Below are 23,030 nucleotides of genomic sequence, written 5' to 3'. Positions count from 1 at the left end.
ATTAATTTATCCTTTTTTTATTTTCGTTAACGCCACATTTGAATGATTTTACTGACTGGCCATATGTAGCTGGACCACAGTCAAAGACACAGCAATGTACTGATATCCCTGAAGAGAAAAACACATGGCTCAGTAATGTTAATTTGTATTTTTAAATAAAAAGCCTGCTTTTATGTGGTCCTGTGCACAGATCACAAATCAGGCGAAGTTTAAAGCTGAGCGTTGGTTGCAGAGAGTAGATTGATGGGTGACCATGGTCGGCGGCTTGACTCCTGAGAGTTTCTAGGCCTTCAGGGGGCAGTTGGGTAGCCTTGTGGTCAAAGCGTTCGCTCGTCACGCCGAAGACCCGGGTTCGATTCCCGACATGGGTACAATGTGTGAAGCCCATTTCTGGTGTCCCCCCGCCGTGATATTGCTGGAATATTGCTAAAAGCGGCGTAAAATCAAACTCACTCACTCACTCACTAGGCCTTCAGTCATGCTTAGGCAAGTGACCATATTCGAAATAGGCCTTTATTCATCCAGCTTTTAATGGGTACCCGGTAGGATGAGAGGTGACCATTAACCTTCTAGCGTTTCACATGCTGCTTGTGTTGTATACTCCCCAGGTTTAGGTGAAATGAGCTTAAATGGGGTTTAACATCGTGTTCAAGATTTAATTGCCCTTATATAGCAATAAGTATGCATGTGTGTTTGTGTGTATGTGTGTGGGTGCTTGAACTAGCCTAGACAAATGGCGATTTCATAGTGATAGCCTACTGCGATACCTTGCTACAGTTTAACATGAATACCCGACTCAGACACAGTATACTGACTCCGAGCCGACCAGTCCTTGTTTTAGCCCCTTAATGCTGAACATCTTTTGGTATGACCATGATGACGTGGCCAGTAATCGAACATCCGTACTTCTGCTCTCCGGGTAGACGCTCTACCACTAGACCACAGAATATTTCCCAGACAGTTGAAAAAGAAAGTTGAGCGCAAACTGATCCATTGACAGAAATAATAAAGCATGTGTGCTTTGAGCTTTGAGAATACACGAGTTTAGCACTGTATAAGAAGCTTTAGCAGAAGAAGTGGAGGGTCAATAGAGGTAATTAACCATTTTGACATCTCACTCCAAAACAACACATAATTTCTTATTTTACCCAACTAACAATTCTTTTCAGAAATAATACTTCTCCCCATGTCCCACCTATCATCCTACATTTTTAAGAAAAAAAATGTACACCAAGTGACAAACAAAGAGGCCTAATGCTTTGAAGATGGGAAATCAACCGACAGCTCTTGTCATATGTACTTGTCACAATCCTCAAACTGCAGGATATTTACACTTCCTCCAAGAGAGGGAGTTTCCGGGTATTCTCCACTTCATGAAATCTAGATTCCCATGCCCCGGCCAACGTAACTAACAGGGCTCCAGATTGTTAGTCGCGGAACTGAGTATGTACTCACAACTAGCAGTCACACTCGGTATTTATCAATGTGTGTTTATTCAAGATAGTGTTACTGCCTTGAATTCTACCTGTTGTGTACTTAAACACTGTAGCATTATTGCTGATTAGGGTAAAACCCAGTCTATATTAAGAGTTAGCTCCCCTACGTATATGTTTGCGTATTATGTCATCAATTGATGTCATGGATTAGTGTGGACTCGAATGCACGCCATGCTGGCTGTCATATGTAACTCCGGTCAATAAATTGTGTTCAAAAGAACCCTAGACTTAGTGTTGATGTAACACAACCGACACCAACGTGCTGACATTTTTTGTAATGATTCTGCTTAAATGCTGTTGCAGATGACTTCTGATCTGTATCTGACTGTGTGCTGCCCCAAGAGTGTAATGTACAACTCACAACAGCGTTATTCATGTCCAATTAACAATAAGCGAGATGTGGACCCTTGTTTATGCATTATATGCAGACCTTTATAGTGATATTGTATGTAGGTATGCTGTAAAGTTTACCAGCAATATAATGCAATAAATGAAACAAAAAGGATTGTGTATGAAATTAGGGCGCGGTGTGGATAGCGCCGACTGGACAGTATGCGTGAGCAGCATAGTTGTGGCCCTCCAGACGGTTATAGGAATAGGATCTTTGTACTCCCTGCCGCTGAAACAGCAGATATTGATATGCTGTCCCGCCGGCACCATGCCCGCCGCACCTAGTTTATTGTATGAACTGTTATATGTACAAGGAGTTTAAGAAACTGTACAATATAGGAGGTATGTTCCTCCTCCTCCTCCTCCACCCCCCCCCCATCCCCCAAGCCAAAAGTGATAGCGAGCACGGCACAACGCTACGGATTGCATGTGCGAGGTGAATTTTGACTTTGTAGGGTTACTTATAGGAGGGATAAGTGGTGGAATGTAAGATAAATGCTGCCTAAAAACCCATCTAGCGAATTACTGCTAAATGTTATTATCCACAGCAGAAGACAAAAGCATGCGTGATAACTGCATTCACTTAGTAACATAAAGGCCTATAAAGAAAAACATACATGTAAGATTTAAAAAAATGTCATGCATATTTGCACGCAAGCAACTAAAAGTTGACTGGGTAATGGCGATATACTTTGCGTATGTTACGCAGATACATGGCATATCTGGAACTCTAGGCCCCTTTCCATTAGCGCTACGACTGTTGTAAGCCTATGTTATAGTATGGGAGTTACGATCATCTTAGCGCTACAATCACTTTGTGGAACAGGGCCTTGAAATGCTACTTTTACAGGGAGGAATGTTAAGGCAGAACTTAAAAATTGTTCACCAAGGGAGGGTTTAACAATATACGCTAAGGCAGGGTTTATCAATTATTCGCTAAGGCAGGGTTTAACAATTGTCTGCAAAAACAACTGAAACATTGCTATCACACAAGGAAGGTGTTACAGTGGGCAAATAAACCAGTTTTTCACACGCTTATCAGACTATCACCATATCCTGGCCACAGAAACTGTTAGTCACATATGTGATAAATATATGTGATCCAGAAATCTTGGGGAAAAAACACTTCCATTTGTACCATCTGTTGTGTGACATTTGAGGTCAAATAGCATAAATCAAGATTGTTACACAAGTGTGTGTGTCATTTACGAAACAATCATCAGAATGTTTTTTATTATCCTAGCATGGGCTGGAGCTTATAAAAACAACAGGATACACCCACTTATGTAATAATCTTTTTACCACCCCCTCCAAAACTTGCAGCAGTCAAGAAATAGTGATAATATTGAAAACCACCTCGAGAAGCTTACAGCGTCTATATGACGTCAAAAATGATATGCACTGATTAAACTATATGTCAACAAATTGGAGGGCAGGTTAGTTTTTTTAAACTTGCTTATCTTGTACACTGATCACAAAAACAGTTGAAGTGAGTTAGTGAACCTGCCTGTCAGAGTTATTCCAGCACGTACCTCTTTGGCTACAGAACACAAAAAGCAAGCATTCACACTTTAAAATCATTACAAAAATAAAATAAAACAATGCAAAAAGTGAGAAGGGCTCCCTAATACCCCCCGAGCATGACTCCAACATATTTCAAAACATGTTTAGAGATCAAAATATGAAAATAAATATAACTACACCCTTTTAGGTTTGGGGTATAAAAAAGTTTTTAAAATATGTACTTTAACGTGTTCTTTCAGTGGTTTGTTGGAGTTGCCTGACCTTGGTTAATTTACAGGTTTACCCAGCTACCAGTGTGAAAATTGTCCTTGATGAGTTGGTTCGATACTGTTGTGTTCACTAAATGTTGCATAAAATGTTGAGGATATCTGGGTTTGATCACAATGATCAAACGTGGTAGGATTACCTTTGTGATATCTCTGTTTTAGTTGTATGATGAGGACTTTTGTGTGTTTGATCTGTGTTTGACAATCACAGGCATTAATCTCGGATTTTAAACTAACGGTAAGTGCCCTTGGGGGAAAATCATGACATTGTTCAAAACTGGATTTTTTAAATATTCTTATTTTTGTAAATTGCAAGGAATTGGAATTTTTTAAATTTAAAACGGAAATTTATACTGTCATTTACTGCAGACTAGGGGCTGAGTATCAGGTCGAGATAAAAGAATTAAATGTACATTAACATGTCTGCTTAAATTATTATTTCCCCTAGATACCTTAAAGAGCATGCCTAGGCACGTCAATCCACGTTTACAGCATGAACAACAGTTAATGCCATCGGAGTACAACGCCACAAAGTCAGGACTAACATTGTTAGAATGGGGTCATGGGGACTGATGAAGCTGCAGGATCTACCCAGAGCTATAGGGAATGAACTCTCACAAATATCAAACTGACATATTTCTCTCATTAAACAAAAATTCCTTGTTTGCAAACTGGTTGTAATCAAGGAGGACAATGGCAGGAAGTCGACTAATAGGACCAGGTAATCTCCTAGTGAAAGCTTTTTTATTCAACACACAATCTGAATGTTGAAAGTAAAACAGAAGGGGTAAAGTGTCAAAAATCTTCCCCATACACTAAACAAACCTTGACATCAACCCCTGTGTACGTCTCCTGTCATTCAATGGACTCTTTCCCCAAGTCATGTAAGAATCACTTGTGAATGCATATTTTCGAACTATTTGAATGATTATACAGAAACAAGAAAAGTCAATAATAAGCCGCCATGATGACAAACTTCAAGGTTAACCTCAGGTGTTGTTTTGTAAGACTTGTCATTGGATGCAGGTTATCCATCTCTTTGAACTGTGAATCTCTTGAAAGAAAATATTCCCGCTAAAAAATGCCATTGAGGCGTTATTATCTCAAACGTTTATGAATCAATCATTCTTATCAGACAATGCTTATTGCCGTGATTATCAATTCTGGTGACCTTTACCTTTGACTGTCAACCAAAATCTGACTGTCTGCAGACCCTGCCCAGAAGACTGTGTATGTTGACACAGTATGTGACTATCTAGTGATTAACTCATCTATCATGCTTCCATATCAGAGCCGTGATATAACTGGAATACTGTTAAAAGCGGCGTTAAACCCAACTCACTCACTCACTCATTCCATATCAGAATGATAATCTGATTGGTCCACGTGATCTTGATAAAATACTATGTATCCCGCCTTGGAGGGAAATACATTTCTCAGCGGGAAAATATATCCCTTATACCCCACCATAAGCTTCAGGCTTCACGTTGACTTCTGAGCGACAGAACAAATCCTTTATACCCTGCTTCAAAGCAAAAAGCTGCAAGCTTTTTGAGAGTCAACGGAAGTCACGTTAAAAGATGGTACTTGTTGTTACCCTGTCTGGCACTCAGCATTAAGAAGCTAAAACAAGGACTGGTCGGCTCAGAGTGAATATACTGTGTCTGAGTGGGATATTCATGTTAAACTGCGGCATGGTATCTCAGTGAGCTAGCACTATAAATCGGCATCAGTCCGGACTAGTACAAGCAGCCACACAAACACACACACATACATACATGCACGCCGCTATATAAGTGCAATAATCTTCGACGCGACGTTAAACCCAATTTCACCTCACCTCACCTTCTATCAATTTTGAATTCGTTTAAATTCTTTTACAATGTCATATCAAAGCATGTTGGTAAGATAGATTCGTTACAGCAGGATCACTCGCGATACATGCGGTTTTATGCGTCCAGCTTGCATAAAACCTAATGCAGGACTCATAAAACCTACCGGTATGTACCCCTCATGATCCAGCTACAACTTATATTATACTCTAGTTGTATGCTCTGATATTTTGGATGTTACCTTCACATTCAACATCAGCTAGTCATACGTCAGAAATATGAGTGTATTGAATTAAGAAAAAAAGTATGAGTGCAGGGAGAATAAACCACAAGGGCACAGTGTTTTATTGTACGACAAACGACTATGAGTCTTTAATTTATTATATGAGATTTTAACATTATGTACAGCCTCTTTAAGAATGTTAATACCATGGATAATATTTACCTGTATTTAAATAATGACGACTCTCTAAATACGATCAGACCTCAGCAATTTCGGACAAGTCCATTTTATGAACAGGGGTTAAGTTTGGTATTTACTGAATATTCTCACAATTTTCACTTTGATTTTCTGTACCTTTTTTACTAATACCAGTTGTCTTATTTCTTTCACTTTGGGATGCAATCGTTCAGCCATTTATCCAAATTTTCCTGCTCAGTCTATGGAAAACGAGTCACGAGACACTTCCCTATAAAAAATAACAACGCCCAATTTATTATGTCAGGAAGTTGCAAGGGAATGTTGGAATCTCCAGAAATGACGTCATGATAGAGCAACGTTTTATCATGAATTAAACCATGCTTCGTTCTTCATTGTTCTTTGCAATTTATGGCATAGCTCTGTTATATTGATCCTAAGCGTACATTGCAAAGTTTCGATTGGACGATGTCAATACATGAATGACTTTATAAGTTACAGGGTTACAGTTAACATGGACATTAAGCAAGATTGTCAATGTGTTTCAATTAAATAAATAAATTAGGTTTTATCAAAACCTCTATTTATGTTTTGAATGAGAAATATTGATAACATTACATGTATGCCATGATTTCATCCCTTTAAACCCAGCGTGACAAACTCCCATGCTGTCTAGGGTGTCTAATAGGGCAGGGACGAGTCAAAATTTACCACCCAGGTACTCACCCCGCTATTACCCGACCCCACCCGAGTACCTGCTGTTGGTCTTAAGAGATAAAGTGGTAAACGTCTGATACCTGCATCACTTGGGGCTTTCCTCCCACATTAAGCTGACACGCCGCGATATAACTGGAATACTGTTAAAAGCGGCGTTAAACCCAACTCCCTCACTCACTCACTCACTCACTCTTAAGAGATAGGTACAAACTGTCCTATTGGGAAAAGTTTGTCCATAAGCTACGTAGCCCTGGCAAAATGTATTTCGATACATGTATGATATGATCTGGTTAAACATACACTGAAGCTGAATCTTTATGAAAACATGTAAAGTCAGCAGAAATGGGTGCATAGTCAGAAAGAAATATGAACATTAGTGTCTTGTAGTGTAACCATAGAGCTTTAGATAATTAAAAAAATATATCACATGACTAACCATGTGTTCATGTGGGTACCCAGGTCCTACTCAGTACCCGCCCGACCTGAGTACCGAGTTACCCATCCCAGCCCTAGTACCCAGGTCCTACTCAGTACCCCTCCGACCTGAGTACCCAAGTTACCCGTCCCAGCCCTGGTACCCAGGTCCTACTCAGTACCCACCTGACCCGAGTACCCGAGTTACCCGTCCCAGCCCTAGTACCCAGGTCCTACTCAGTACCCACCCGACCCAAGTACCGAGTTACCCGTCCCAACCCTGGTACCCAGGTCCTACTCAGTACCCGCCCGACCTGAGTACCGAATTACCCATCCCAGCCCTGGTACCCGGGTCCTACTCACTACCCGCCCGACCTGAGTACGAGTTACCCGTCCCAGCCCTGGTACCCGGGTCCTACTCAGTACCCGCCCGACCTGAGTACCGAGTTACCCATCCCCGCCCTAGTGTTTCATGAATATATATAAGCTGAAACAGTTATTGTTTGACGTGTTTTGAGATAACATCATGCATGGATGAAGCCCTATGGTATTGCCTGACACAGACCTGTCTACTGAGGCCTCAAAAGACGATGTGAGTAACATAAGCCTGTTTCACAAACATGTGTAATACAAAACCACGTCTGTGGTTTGGTCACCCTAAGAGGATTAGCTTACAAACATTAACCCATTGAGATGACTTGATGCGCAAAAAAAACTGACGCAACTACTTCTCATGGTTTCTCAATATCTTCAACTGAATATCCTGAATATTAAAATTATTTAGTGTTTAGTATAGAGTATAGAGAATCACTCTATCCATGCACTGACAGTGGTGACTGAATCACCCTATATATGCACTGACAGTGGTGACTGAATCACTCTATCCATCCACTGACACTGGTGACTGAATCACTCTATACATGCACTGACAGTGATCACTGAATCACTCTATATATGCACTGACAGTGGTGACTGAATCACCCTATATATGCACTGACAGTGATCACTGAATCACTCTATATATGCACTGACAGTGGTGACTGAATCACCATATATATGCACTGACAGTGGTGACTGAATCACCATATATATGCACTGATAGTGGTGACTGAATCACTCTATATATGCACTGACAGTGGTGACTGAATCACCCTATATAAGCACTGACAGTGGTGACTGAATCACCCTATATATGCACTAACAGTGGTGACTGAATCACTCTATCCATGCACTGACAGTGGTCACTGAATCACTCTATCCATGCACTGACAGTGGTGACTGAATCACCCTATCCATGCACTGACAGTGGTCACTGAATCACTCTATCCATGCACTGACAGTGGTGACTGAATCACCCTATCCATGCACTGACAGTGGTGACTGAATCACTCTATCCATGCACTGACAGTGGTGACTGAATCACCCTATATATGCACTGACAGTGGTGACTAAATCACCCTATATATGCACTGACAGTGGTGACTGAATCACTCTATCCATGCACTGACAGTGGTGACGAAATCACCATATATATGCACTGACAGTGGTGACTAAATCACCATATATAAGCACTGACAGTGGTGACTGAATCACCCTATATATGCACTGAGAGTGGTGACTGAATCACCCTATATATGCACTGACAGTGGTCACTGAATCACTCTATCCATGCACTGACAGTGGTGACTGAATCACTCTATCCATGCACTGACACTGGTGACTAAATCACCATATATATGCACTGACAGTGGTGACTGAATCACCCTATATAAGCACTGACAGTGGTGACTGAATCACCCTATTTATGCACTGACAGTGGTGACTGAATCACTCTATCCATGCACTGACAGTGGTGACTAAATCACCATATATATGCACTGACAGTGGTGACTGAATCACCCTATATAAGCACTGACAGTGGTGACTGAATCACCCTATATATGCACTGACAGTGGTGACTGAATCACCCTATATATGCACTGACAGTGGTCACTGAATCACTCTATCCATGCACTGACAGTGGTGACTGAATCACTCTATCCATGCACTGACACTGGTGACTAAATCACCATATATATGCACTGACAGTGGTGACTGAATCACCCTATATAAGCACTGACAGTGGTGACTGAATCATCCTATATATGCACTGACAGTGGTGACTGAATCACTCTATCCATGCACTGACAGTGGTGACCGAATCACTCTATCCATGCACTGACAGTGGTGACTGAATCACTCTATCCATGCACTGACAGTGGTGACTGAATAATGGCTCTGATAATATAGATATTGGTTGAAACTTTTCAAAATGTAATAGGCTACCAAGGAAATGTTATGAAAGGATATGATGTTGTAATAAGAAAACCAAGGTAAAGGCAACTGGAAACATTGTAGAGGAGAATCACTTATAAATACAGATTCACTGTATTCATGTGGCTATGTATTGGGGCTGGGATGAGTCCAAATGTACCACCTGGGTACCCACACCCCTATTACCTGACCCTACCCGGGTACCTGCTGTTGGTTTCAAGAGATAGGTACAAAATGTCCGATTGGCAAAAGTTTGACAGCAGCCTGAGAAAAATGTATTTTATTTAGATACACGTATAAAACGATCTGGTCATGCATACACTGAAGTTGACTGAAGTTTTAATTGTATTCAAACATATATAAGTCAGAAGGAATGGGTGCATAGTCATGAAGAAATGCGAACATTAGAGACTTGTGTAACCATGAAGTTATAGTGATATTTTGTCATGAAACAATATATCACGTGACTAACTACGGGTCTGGGTGGTCCTGTGGGTACCCGGATCCTACTCAGTACCCACCCGACCTGAGTACCTGAGTTACACGTCCCAGCCCTGGTACCCAGGTCCTACTCAGTACCCAACCGACCCAAGGACCAGAGTTACCTGTCCCAGCCCTAGTACCAAGGTCCTACTCAGTATCCACCCGACCCGAGTACCCGAGTTACCCGTCCCAGCCCTGGTACCCGGGTCCTACTCACTACCCCTCCGAACTGAGTACCTGAGCTACCCGTCCAAGCCCTGGTACCCAGGTCCTACTCAGTATCCACCCAACCCGTGTACCTGAGTTACCCGTCCCAACCCTGGTACCCAGGTCCAACTCAGTACCCCTCCGACCTGAGTACCTGAGTTACCCGTCCAAGCCCTGGTACCCAGGTCCTACTCAGTACCCACCCGACCCGTGTACCTGAGTTACCCGTCCCAGCCCTGGTACCCGGGTCCTACTCAGTACCCCTCCGACCTGAGTACCTGAGTTACCCGTCCAAGCCCTGGTACCCAGGTCCTACTCAGTACCCCTCCGACCTGAGTACATGAGTTACCCATCCCAGCCCTGGTACCCAGGTCCTACTCAGTACCCACCCGACCTAAGGACCAGAGTTACTCGTCCCAGCTCTGGTACCCAGGTCCTACTCAGTACCCACCCGACCCGAGTACCCGAGTACCCGAGTTACCTGTCCCAGCCCTAGTACCAAGGTCCTACTCAGTACCCACCCGACCCGTGTACCCGAGTTACCCGTCCCAGCCCTGGTACCCGGGTCCTACTCAGTACCCCTCCGACCTGAGTACCTGAGTTACCCGTCCCAGCCCTGGTACCCATGTCCTACTAAGTACCCACCCGACCCGAGGACCCGAGTTACCCGTCCCAGCCCTGGTACCCAGGTCCTACTCAGTACCCACCCGACGCAAGGACCCGTGTTACCCATCCCAGCCCTACTATGTATGTTTGGAGTAATTAGTGCACATAAAGTCAAACTATTTTCATATCAGCTTCAAACATCAAAGATGTGTACTTGTGAAGGTGGACAATATCATTATTTGTTTCCAGGAAATGCCACTCCTAGTATAAGTACTATATGTCTGTACTGAGTGCTTCTGTACTGAGTGCTACCTTACTGAAACAAATTCCCTTTGACTAAGTGAGATCAAAAGTATTAATGTCGGCACACTTAAATTCTTAGGGCCACACCCATAATCTTAAGGAGCACCCTGTGGCAAACTTTCAGAACTATACACTACTATTCCTGCGCAGCATTGTGGTAAATAATTAGCCTGTCGCTACCTGCTTTCATGAAAATATTCAAATTGAATAATAAACATGTATGCCCTGAGGATACAGTTATTATTCTGGATGCAGGTTCAAGATAGCTTGATGACAAACATATTTCATTCCTTTTCATCTTTTTTCCACATAATATACTCAAGACCTTAATAATATTTATTAATTGCTTCACTTAAATTACAAAGAGAGGCTTTGATTGTTTATTTGGTTGTTTGTTGTTTAACGCCGCACTCCGCAATATTCCAGCTATATGACGGCGGTCTGTAAATAATCAAGTTTGGGCCTGACAATCCAGTGATTGATATCATGACTATCTAACCACGCGATCGGGATATGATGACATGAATCAGCCAAGTCAGCAAGACTGACCACCCGATCCTGTTCGTCGCCTCTTAGGACAAGCATAGTTGCCTTTTACGACAAGCATGGGTTGCTGAAGACCTATTCTACCCCGGATCTTCACAGGTCATGATATTTCATCATATTACCACAAGATAAAACACAAAAGAAAATGAATTGCCTAAACATATATGCAGATGTTAATAAACTTATAACTTCCAATAAGTTCCACGTATACCTATGAATCAATGCATTTCTTTGTCATTTCTCTACAAGCATGATAAACTTGTATCAATTTTCAATATTTTTTTCTTCAAATGAGTTTAAAAACTAAATTTATTTGAGTGTCACCTTTGTTTTTTCAGCCACGGTGTCGTCCATATCTGCTTGCTGCATGTTGTCCATTTTGTCAGTGTCATGTCACTCCCAGAAGGAATCAGCTGTCATACTGTTTGCACGTGCGTTGAGTTAAACGAGTAAGCGTGATCAGTCGGCTTGGGCCATTGCCAACTCGTTCACTGACAGCAAGTCTCCGTCGTTTCCTGGGGAGTGCAGGTTATCAGCCTAAGTCCGTACAGTGATCCCGCGGGTTGTGCTACGGTGGGGTGAAGGCTTCTCTCGTATTAACAAGAAACAATTTACTTCCTGGTTTCACACGCGTGGTTTGTTGATAGGTGACGTGATTCGACAGGAATCTAGCCAATCAACGTGCTTTATTCTGAATGCGGCGTCGTGCTGTTCACAGCCCGCCTAGGGAGAAGGGTTTTTTTTTAAAGAAATTATCAACCAACAATCAACTTAACTTTACAAGAAATTCATGCATAATATAAAACATATGTCAAATACATAAACGTAGTATTTCACGTATTGATATGAATAACTTGTATAATCGTTGAAAGAAACACAATTATTTAAATATTCACGTGCGCCACCGAGACATGATGCTCCCTTGACGGTGTTTGCTTCCCATGAAATTTGGAACACTGCGCGCAGACAAGAGGGACAGATTTTGTGTAGAGCGATATTTTAACGTCTTGATATTCATTCTTGGTGAAAAAGGTATTTTCATAAACTGGATTAGTTTGTCGAACGAATTATATTCCCCTCCGATAAGGGATATAGATACAGAGGATTTGGAACACATTTGTATATTGATTATACGGTAGAGGACAGATTTTTCATATTTTCCGTGGAACAATTTCAGTCACACTTCCGATCTCACTCCTAGTTCCCCCAGTGACCTGTGTCAAATGAAACACTGACAGAAGATAAGAGAAGATGAATTCAATAATTTAACACTTTCTTCACCCTTTTTACATTACTTCTTTGAGAGACAATTAAAATTTGGAATACGAAGTAAGGATCAGAATGTATGGATGAATAACTTCTTTATTACAATTAAGAGCAACGTTATTTCGGTGTAGGTTGTAACACCGTTATCAAGGAAGTTTTAGAACCTACGCCAAAACGTCGCTCATAATTGTAATAAAGAAGTTGTTCATCAATATATTATCCTTACCCATTTCACATTGTTGACATTACCGTAAAAAATGTTAATTCGTGAAATATATTTGCGTTAAACATTTTATTTAACATTTGTTCCAACATTTGTTCCAACATTTGTTCCAATAGATGAATGAAATTGTTTTAGGCATCACATTTGAACAATCTTAAATGTATAATACAACCCTCCAAAGACGTATACCGTATTCGACGTAATAAGCGCCCAGGGCGCTCTCAAAAATAGAAATAAGATGCTCTTATTAGAATATTATTTTGGTGGAAAAAAAAGAGTTGAAAAGAGAATTTTGAGTTGAAAGATAAATTTCGTGGTTTACGCTGACAGCCTGAAATGTTTCTTTTCCACCGATGTATTTTTCCAGAATTTAATTGCCCATAATTAAGGGTGCATAAATAAGTCTTGTGTACATTGATCAATCGGAAGGGGTGCTAATTGGGATTGTTCATTAGCCAATATATCAGCAAATATCGCTGTGGGCGCTTATTAGAGTGGGGCGCTTATTACGTCGAATACGGTATATATACTCTGTATGCCTTTGAAACGATTTATCAGGACACCCCTTTTCTGACAAAAGCGTGTCTGATACGAGGAATTACTGAACCAATACAAAGCCAATATTGGGTCTAACTGTAGGTTGTGGGAAGTGATAACAACTGCTTGGCAGTTGAGCACAGATTGGGTTGGCCATAATGGGTTGCGAGAAAATACGATTCTTCGGCATATTTGTTGCAACTGGGATGTCCTCACGGAAAAGGATTTTAGATAAACCAGCAATTTTACGCATCGTAACATGTTCGTTCCTTCTGAGACCCCTGCTATTAATCATTTGTTTACAGCTCTTGTTTCTAAAAACGTATTATGTCGGTGGTCGAAATAAAAAAGAAGTATATTAAAGAAAGAAAATATTTAACTAGAAAGTAAGTAAGAGCGTGCTTTTGGAAATGACAGGTCATAGGGTCACTTCGTCTCCAACACCTGGCCGATCATTAAGTGTACAATGCTGTAGTTAATAAACAGAATCGATGGGAAGGAAAACAACCCATTCTCCAATTTTGCATTATATTCCACATGTTTTATATATATTCCGGACACCGGCGCGATTTAATATTCGCAAGAGATTCAAAGCGTTCAGTGTAGCAAATATGAAAGCAAGGGAAATACGCCCCACTTCCCACAGTGATCTCATCATGACGCGTTTTACAGCCGCATAGTAGAGGAAGTGACTTATAAAAGGAGATAAAATTACAGTAGTGCTTTAATTGTATGTGTGGGAAGAGAGTTACAGCTAACAGGAACTATTCTGTCGTTGCATAATCAGATAAAACAATCTTACTTTTAACACAACACACGGTGCCCCTGACAATTCAACATATTCCGAAAGCTATGTCCATTTTTATTGTTATCATTTTAATAATAATAATAATAATAATAATAATAATAATAATAATAATAACAACAACAACAACAATAATGATGATAAAAATGTCTTATAGTTGTTCATCTGCATGCATTAGGGTCCTGTTTTTTTCATTCATCAGAAAATTGATCTAGTTTTAAAACATTAAACTATTTAATGACATATATGATTTCTAAAGAATGAAATAATTATTTATCGCCTTTTCTTGTTTACTGTTCATTGTCGATCATGTGACTTTATAAAATAGTAAACCCCTTCAATAGTAACTTTATTAACAGTCGTATACGCTCTACAACCCTTATTAGGGATGTTGCTTTAAATTTTCATACATTATTTTTAAATGAATGGATTTATCAATGATTGCGAATAAACCTAATTTAGTTAATTCATATACACATTATAACGTCACAATCTCCGTTAGGTTCTTAAAAACAACCACCCCCAACATATAGATAGTTAATATATATATATTATAGACAACGCTACGTTTTGTCATATATCTGTCGTTGTTTGAAACAGAACAGATTGTTTTCTTTTTATTACGAGTTGCTTTCTGTCATATTTATTTGCTCCGTTTAAATCTTTGTTACACCATGAAATAAGAACACCTCATGATACATTGTTTAGCTATTAATAAGTGGATAATATTTCACGGATAATTATCTCGATGTACACCGTCTTCATCCGGGCTTTCACGTTCAGGCAACGCCATTTTGGTACGAGGAGTGTTCGTAAGCGGTATAATTTACCGTTGTTTTACAGTTTAGTCAGTGATACAATGGGAAGGAAGAAGAAGAAGCAGAGTAAGCCATGGTGTTGGTATCCTTGTAAATCTTGTTTTTTAAAAACATACCGTTTTGTGGTAGATTTTGACTCTGGTATTGTTTTGATGGTTTTTGGCTGATGACTGATGTCGTCATGTAATGAGAGCTAGACCTAGCCTATGAAATAATTGAGCATCATTTCAAGTGCCTCATACATAGGTTTACATAATCTTTTACAATTAATTTAAGTTTATCTTTTCTTTGTCTAAGATGCGTCTCTCTTCATTTATGAATGATTGTCATTCTAATTTGATTATTGGGATGGTGAATGTTATCACATGCAGCGTTAGAAAATTGCATTGCTGTAAGTCCTTGCCAAACTGCTCAGTAGTTAGGGTATCATAAGGAGTAGTAGAAATTTGCCATTTTAAGGGTTTTTGCTATATGTTGTAATTGTAAGGACTAGTGGACTAAAAATGTTAGTTTCTACCGCTGTCATTGGGCCAGCATGAGTAGCCAATACCTTCCCCCAAGTAATACACCCGTGAAGATCCGGGGTGGAATAGGTCTTCAGCAATCCATGCTTGCTGTAAAAGGCGACTAAAGGGATCGGGTGGTCAGACTCAATGACTTTGTTGATGCATGTCATTGATCCCAATTGCGTGGATCGATGCTCATGATATTAATCACTGGATTGTCTGGTCCAGACTCGGTTATTTTCACACCGCCGTCATATAGCTGGAATATTGCTGAGTGCGGTGTTTGGTTGTGCATCAGTGATCTCAAGTGATGCTTTGATCATAAGGCATATTAGTGTTAGTAGGTGATAAAGTAACCCTTTCCTATCCTTGGATTTAGTTAGATAGGGTGGGCTATCTTACCTCTTTGAACAAATAAATGCAATGTAATCAAAAGTAGATCCATATAATGTTTGGATTGTAAAGTACAGGTTACCCATGTTACCTGTAAAAGGTCACCAGGTAATGAAGTAATGAGCTTGATTAGTCTAGTCAAGCTTCAAGCTGGCAACAGGAGCATGGGTGGCTAAGTTGTCTTAGGTCCTGCAAGTCGCACGGCAGAGTTGTGTTCCTTGGGCACATCAGAAACCCATGATTGCAGATTTTAATCCCAGTTCATCCTGATTGTTTCTAGGTTTGTCAGCACCATACCTGTGCTTGTAGGTTTTCACCAAAGTGGCAAACATCTGAGACCTGCATCACTTCGGGCTTTCCTCCTACATTAAACTGACATGCTGTGATCTAACTGCAATTTCTAGCCAATGTGTAATGATTCAATGATTTATATGATCCTTAAGTAATCACAGGTATTGCAACAGAGAGTTCGATGATGAAAAGATTCTTATTCAACATCAGAAGGCAAAGCATTTCAAATGTCACATCTGTCACAAAAAGCTCTACACAGGACCAGGTCTGTCCATCCACTGTATGCAGGTAAGTTCAGGATGAGTAGTGGTAGAGTGATAGTTCCATCATAACATTGTGCCTATTCTTTGTTGTGAAAGATTGACAAGGCAGAATATTTTTTTAAATAACAGAAGTAGTTATCTTTTTGTTCAGTATTTTCAGTATGTTTGTCGATCGCTGGTCATGCCGAAGACCAGGTTCGATTTCTCACATGGGAACAATGTGTACAGCCAATTTCTGGTTTCTTCCGCTGTGATATTGCTGGAATACTGTTAAAAGCGGCGTTTAACCACATTCACTCACTCAGCATATCTGCTTATATTTTACATATGGGGGGACACAGGTGGCCCAGTCGTCTAAGACGCCACGATTTGTTGTGCAGAGTTGTGTCCCTTGTGTATGCCAGGAACCCATGATTGTGGGTTCGAACTTCTTGGTTTGTCAGCACCATACCCATGCTCGTGGGTTTCACCGAAGTGGTAGACGTCTGAGACATGCATCACTTCAGGCTTTCCTCCCACATTAAGCTGACATGCTGTGATATAACTGGAATAATGTTAAAAGTGGCATTAAACCCAACTCACTACTTTACATATATTTAGATTTATACAACTCAAAAGAAGTTAGGGACCACTTGATTCTTTCATATTACTACAGTTAATCTATCATGGCATCTGCACTGTGAATTTACTGGGTGATCTTTAACTTCTTTTGAGTAGTATATAAGGTAACCAAGATATAAATGCTCATGTTGATTTACTTTGACTTAGAAAGGTGTAAATATTCTTCTGATCTGACATCAAAGGGGTAAAAGTCTAAGACCTGCATCACCTTGGGCTTTCCTCCTGCACAAAGCTGACACACTGTTATATAACTGGCATACTGCTCAAAGTGGAGTCACTGACTGACTCACTCTTCTGATCTGATTGAGCATGCTGAGTAAGCACTTCATCTATTACTTCAATAAGTTGTGATTGTTTTGCTAGTGGAATGTGGTGAAGCAGACCCATTGTCATGTTCTTCACTCACTGAACAGGGCGGTCGGGTAGCCTTGTGGTTATAGCGTTCGCTCGTCACACCAAAGACCCGGTTGGATTACCCACATGGGTACAATGTGTGAAGCCCATTTCTGGTGTCGCCCGCCATCATATTGCTGGAATATTGCTAAAAGCAGCATAACACCTCACCCACTCACCATGCTAACTTAACATTTGTTTTCGTTGTTAATTTGTCTCTTGTCTCTAAATATGATCCTGGATAAAACATTATGTAATGCTGACAGTGACCTATTCCCAGATAAATACATGCTTGATGTGTTGTAGGTACATAAGGAAAAGGTTGACAAAGTTCCCAATGCATTGCCAGGGAGAAACAATATAGAGATTGAGATCTATGGGATGGAAGGAATTCCTGAAGAGGATGTGAAGGAACATGAGAGAAATAAGTCAGGCAAACAAGGTATGCTGCCCGGACATGGCTGACACAAAGTACAAGTATATCTAGGAATGTAGATTTATCAAACACAGAGGACTTGCAGTAATATACATGAATAAACTGTGATAGTTGTGATTAAAGATTCAGAGTGTTTTGCTAGAACTTGTGAAACATGTTTTGGTGAAGATAAAATGATGAAATTTGAAATAATCTTTTCTTCAGCTGTTTATCTTGCTTATTCCTTTATTATTAGCGGGGCTGAAAGATGATGATGAAGACAGTATGCCTGCTGCTCCCCCACAGTTCAACAACATGGTTGGTCCCGGCCCCAGCATGCCATATGGACCTCCAGGGATGCCTCCACCTGGACCGATGGGGCCTATGGGTCCGATGGGGCCAATGGGACCTATGGGACCAATGGGACCTATGCCGCCAATGGGTAAGTGTTTGTGAATTTATTATCATGTATAATGTTAATTATGCAAGTGGTGAACAATGGTGTATATACCCTTGTCATTATTGTCCTATTAAATGTTAATGGGTAACCATCGTAAGAGATGATTAATAGTTTTAGCCTTGTTATAGCATTTGCTTTTACACTGCAAACAGTGATTGCAGGTTTGTTCCATTTGTAACTCTGTAACTTCCCTTGTATCTTCGAGAAATGGAAAACTTGCATTCATTAATCTCAGCAAGATGCACCTTGAACATATATGTAAAAATGGAAATAAAGAATGTTTTGAACTTTTGCAGGGCCAATGGGACACATGGGGTAAGTAGTAATTGAGATCATGCACAAACAAGATAAGCTGTCATTAATGCCATCTGTTCTAATGTCATGTAAAATTGAATGCATCCTGTACACACACATATGATGTCACAGAATTCTATCTATAGATCTGGCTCTCAAGTTGTCGGATCTGAAGCTATGTCATACTTGTTTCAGAATGCCCCCCAACATGCCTCCAGGAATGGGCCCAAACATGGGACCCAGGGGACCAATGGGGATGCCACCTCGGATGTCTCAGGCAGGCCCATCTCAAATGGGGCCATCAAAACCATTGTTTCCAGCAGCAGCCCAGGTATGTCTGTGGCGATGGTAGCCAGATAATTTGTTCAGTATTTAGATGATGCTGAAGTACACAAGGTTAGCATAAGTTGTAAAGGATTTAAGAACAAATACAAATGACAAGTATTGTTATACATATACTTTCTTCAGCTATGTTCACTTTTGGAGGCATCCCAGGAAACAAATGTTATCATATCGATAATGCATGTGTATTTGCATAAGAAAATAGTGGATGTCATTGTGTGTGCCGTTTCTGTTTTCTTAATGTTTTGCTGTGATTGGCTATAGTTGCAATTCCTATTTCTATATTTACTTACTTGGGAATAAGAAGGCTCTTCCCCCTTCTCTCCTCCAGTCGAAGCCTTCCACTACGTCCAGTAGTATAGGTCAACAGTCATCCAACATGGGCACAATGAAACCTACATTCCCTGCTGCAGCAACATCAGGCAATGCCAGTCTCTCAAGTGCTACTATCACTGGGGCTCCTATGATTAAAAAACCAGAGTCTAGCTCAGGTTTGACTTCTAGGTTAATGCACCCAGATGAGGATATATCACTGGTAAGTATTTCCATACAGGGACTAATGTCCTTGTTCCTGGTCACAGGTTAGTGAAAAGTCTAAGACATGCTAATCAAACGTTCTTTACCAGTGTCTTGTTCTGTTCCGATTCAATGGTATGCAAGTTCAGCAAGCGATACTAACATAACTACTTCCAGCATTTAAGTACGACATGACCTTTTGTCATAACCCATCTCCCATCTTCTATTTTGCATCAGCCTTTTGGATTCAAATATTATATGTTGTCTCTAATATTTTTGCGAGATGTTTGACAAAGTAAATCAGGTTAATACTTGTGAGTAGGACCCGTGAAGATCTGGGTTAGAATTAGTCTTCAGCAACCCATGCATGTCATTAGAGGCGACTAATGGGATTGGGTGGTCAGGCTTTGTTGATGCATGTCATTGTATCCCAATTGCGGAGATCGATGCTCATGTCAATCACTGGATTGTCTAGTCCAGACTCGATTATTTACAGACAGCTTTCATAGAGCTGGAATGTTGCTGAGTGTGGTATTGAACAACAAACAAAACAAAAACTTGTGAGAAGAGTTCTTGAACGAGCATGGATACTGTCATTTGTGATTAACTTATCAAGATAATAGGAACATGGTGGGATTGACATTCTCAGAGATTTCATGTTTTGTTTTTGCAGTATTAAAGTCATGAGATATTTGTCAACCAAAATTGTAATCTCTTTTCAGGAGGAGAGAAGGGCCAATGTACCAAAGTACAAGCGAGGGGGACTGAGTGTGCCCCTCTCTGGTTCAATACCCCCTCCTATACAGCCTCCAATGATGGCCGCTGGTGGCATGATGCAAGCAGGTGGGTAGATAGTTGGATGAGAAACAGGATCAGGCAGTACAAAGCTGCAAATAAGATTTAATAAAAAATACATTGTACAAGATTCTTTGATATCTTGAGTTGTTGCTTACGACTTGTCCCTTTCTTTTTGTAGGTAATGGTGGCAATGCAAGAATGAGGCCAGGTGAGTAAATAAAAAAACAATCCCCTGTTTATGAATTATGCCCAGCTGAACAAGGTCTTCACAATCATGTATATTATGTACTGATGGTCATTTCCAAAGTCCCAGCTGCTTTGCTGTATATTATCATCTGAGATTAACATGATTTATGAATTCTGAAGAGACATAAACTCAACATGTTCTTACGTGGATAAAAACTTGTCAAACTCAGTCACCATCAGCTGTAAACCAAATAACACAACTGAAATAAACCCATTATCACTACATCACACTTGCTGATTAGTGAACCTTATTTAATGTCAATTGCCATCACTGTAGCAGCAGCAACTGTCCCACCAATTGGTAGTGTATCAACATTGTCACAGCTTATTGTTGCAACCCTCACATGTTGTTAAACCAGTCACCGGTTTAGTTGTTATCACTAAAGTTATTTCCAAATCATCAACTGTCACCTCGCCTGCACATTTATTACAAACAGTGTTAACCGATCTCGTATAGCAAGACAATTGTTATTTTAAAAAAACCTAAAAAACATTGCTGAGTTGACATCACCAGTTTCATCAGTTTAGTTTGTCATGTTCACACTTTTTTACTAGCTTTACTGAATTTACTACAAGGCTTGATTTAGCTATATAAAAGGTATACTAGTGCAACCAGATACTGAAAAATGCTATCTATTATTTATTTCTACATGTGTCCAGTATGTCAAAATTTTATGGATAATAAATCATGCATTGACATTGGCAGTGGTTCTGTTTGTGGAAGCAAGTCAGATTCTGTTACAAGTACTATTAGTAATGTTGCTAGACCTAGAACTACATCTGCCGCAAGTGTTGGAAGTACTACTGTCAGTACAGTTAATAGGTACTGATATAAGTGCAACATGGTTTAGTCCATCTTCTCGAGGCAAGGGTGTTAGCTAACTATAAAAGTCCAGTTTCCACCCTTGCCGAACTAGGCTGGAATTCCTGGGTTACATTTTCGCTGGACTAACATGTCTATGCACAGAACAATCAAAATCCTGTAACGAACTAGACATTCTGTTCTTAAACAACATGGATTTCGACATGCAGATTTCGGTCGACTTAAGAATTTAGTGAAGATGCACCGAGTGCAAGCTATATCTCGTTCTTTAAATCAAGCCCTGTACTATAAGAATAATATGTTTGAGATGAGTGCAGCATCTGTTTCAATGTTAACAATCCTCTGTTACAGTAACTTACACAACATGTTCTTGTTTCCAGGACCAATGATGGGCAACTCCCCAATGGGGGGTAACAATGGTGGCAACTTCAACATGGGCGGGTACCAGGGGGGTGGCGGCAATATGATGCAGCAACCTCAACACATGGCTCAGGGTGGGCGGTACTGACTACTCGGGGTGGGGCCTAGGTCTCAGTATTGTTTTAATTATCATCATAACTCATTGTCATGTAAAATATCATGTATTCATAATGTGACACTGCCAAGCCAGAGTGACACTGCGAGAGGTAGGTCCTGACATGAGTGTCAAGCTAGACTAAGTACTCTCCCGGTAAGTCACATTGTTTCATGTACAAATGGATTTTTTACTTTTGTCCGTCTCTTGATCCACGAGTACTTGACAGGTTTGTAATTGTAATAAAATGTGAATAAAAAGTGTATTTAAATGGCTTGTGTTTGACCATTTTAGCGCTAGTGCTATGTTCCAGAAATGGATTTACCTGCACAAACTGGTTAGTACAATTAACTTTCATGGCTTTTATGATATTCTTAGGTAATTATTTCTAAATATTAAATAATAAAACAAGAAAATAATTTAGATCACTACTGGATTCCACTGAAAGTACATCTCTCTTCTTTTTTTTCACACCTTAGAATATTCTATAATTATTGGTCCAAAGTTCAGGTTAAAGAGAATTTATTGATCGAAGAAGTTAACACGTCATTGCTGTTAGAAAGGTTGACTATTGAAGCTGGGTTCTGACCAGGAAGGAGGTTAGTTCACTGTGCTTGTGTGTGTCGGTGATACTTTAAGTTGCATTAAAACTTTCATTTTGCATGTCTGCTACTAGCACCATCTTGAATTTTGTAGAACTGGAATTAACCTTGTGTAAATTATCTGTACTAAGAATGGATGTCTACCATCAGTGTTCAAGGCAAGTGAAACATCACAGCGACAGTATTTGCCAGCTGTTGGGCTTTTCCTGGCCCCCAACTGCGGTTGGTGATGTGTTTATATTCTCTCCATATTGGTAGTATTAGGGCTGTTCAAAATGGATCACTATCAGGCAAGTGGTCACAGCAGTACTTTGCTGTTGGGCTAATATTTTTAAGGCCCCCAACTATATTGTTGGTGACAAACATTTTCTATTTCATTCATTGAAAAA

The 23,030-nt window shown here is 40.3% G+C and overlaps 2 protein-coding genes across 5 annotated transcripts in view; one reads left to right on the top strand and one right to left on the bottom strand.

The window, feature by feature from the left end:
- Positions 1-12,130, bottom strand: part of LOC139467852 (caspase recruitment domain-containing protein 11-like) — a 73,908-nt gene extending 61,778 nt beyond the window's left edge. For all 4 annotated transcript variants that reach the window (XM_071249352.1, XM_071249354.1, XM_071249353.1 and 1 more), the window contains exon 1: positions 11,840-12,130. In XM_071249352.1, coding sequence (XP_071105453.1) covers positions 11,840-11,893 — 54 coding nt within the window. In that variant the 5' untranslated portion in view covers positions 11,894-12,130. The remainder of the gene's footprint in view (positions 1-11,839) is intronic.
- Positions 12,131-15,094: 2,964 nt separating this feature from the next.
- On the top strand, positions 15,095-22,310 carry LOC139467796 (BUB3-interacting and GLEBS motif-containing protein ZNF207-like). Its single transcript, XM_071249302.1, has 10 exons — positions 15,095-15,246; positions 16,516-16,642; positions 17,938-18,073; positions 18,303-18,488; positions 18,803-18,821; positions 18,996-19,131; positions 19,474-19,677; positions 20,381-20,501; positions 20,635-20,664; positions 21,906-22,310. Exons 1-10 carry the CDS (start codon positions 15,095-15,097, stop codon positions 22,031-22,033), a joined length of 1,239 nt encoding a protein of 412 aa, XP_071105403.1. The 3' UTR covers positions 22,034-22,310.
- The last annotated feature ends 720 nt before the right edge of the window (positions 22,311-23,030 follow it).

Source organism: Haliotis cracherodii, unplaced genomic scaffold, assembly GCF_022045235.1.
Source record: "Haliotis cracherodii isolate W230 unplaced genomic scaffold, xgHalCrac1.p SCAF_2, whole genome shotgun sequence".
Classification (NCBI taxonomy): Eukaryota; Metazoa; Mollusca; class Gastropoda; order Lepetellida; family Haliotidae; genus Haliotis; species Haliotis cracherodii.
The sequence above is the reverse complement of the archived record's forward strand: the minus strand, read 5'-3'. Positions and strand labels throughout refer to the sequence as shown.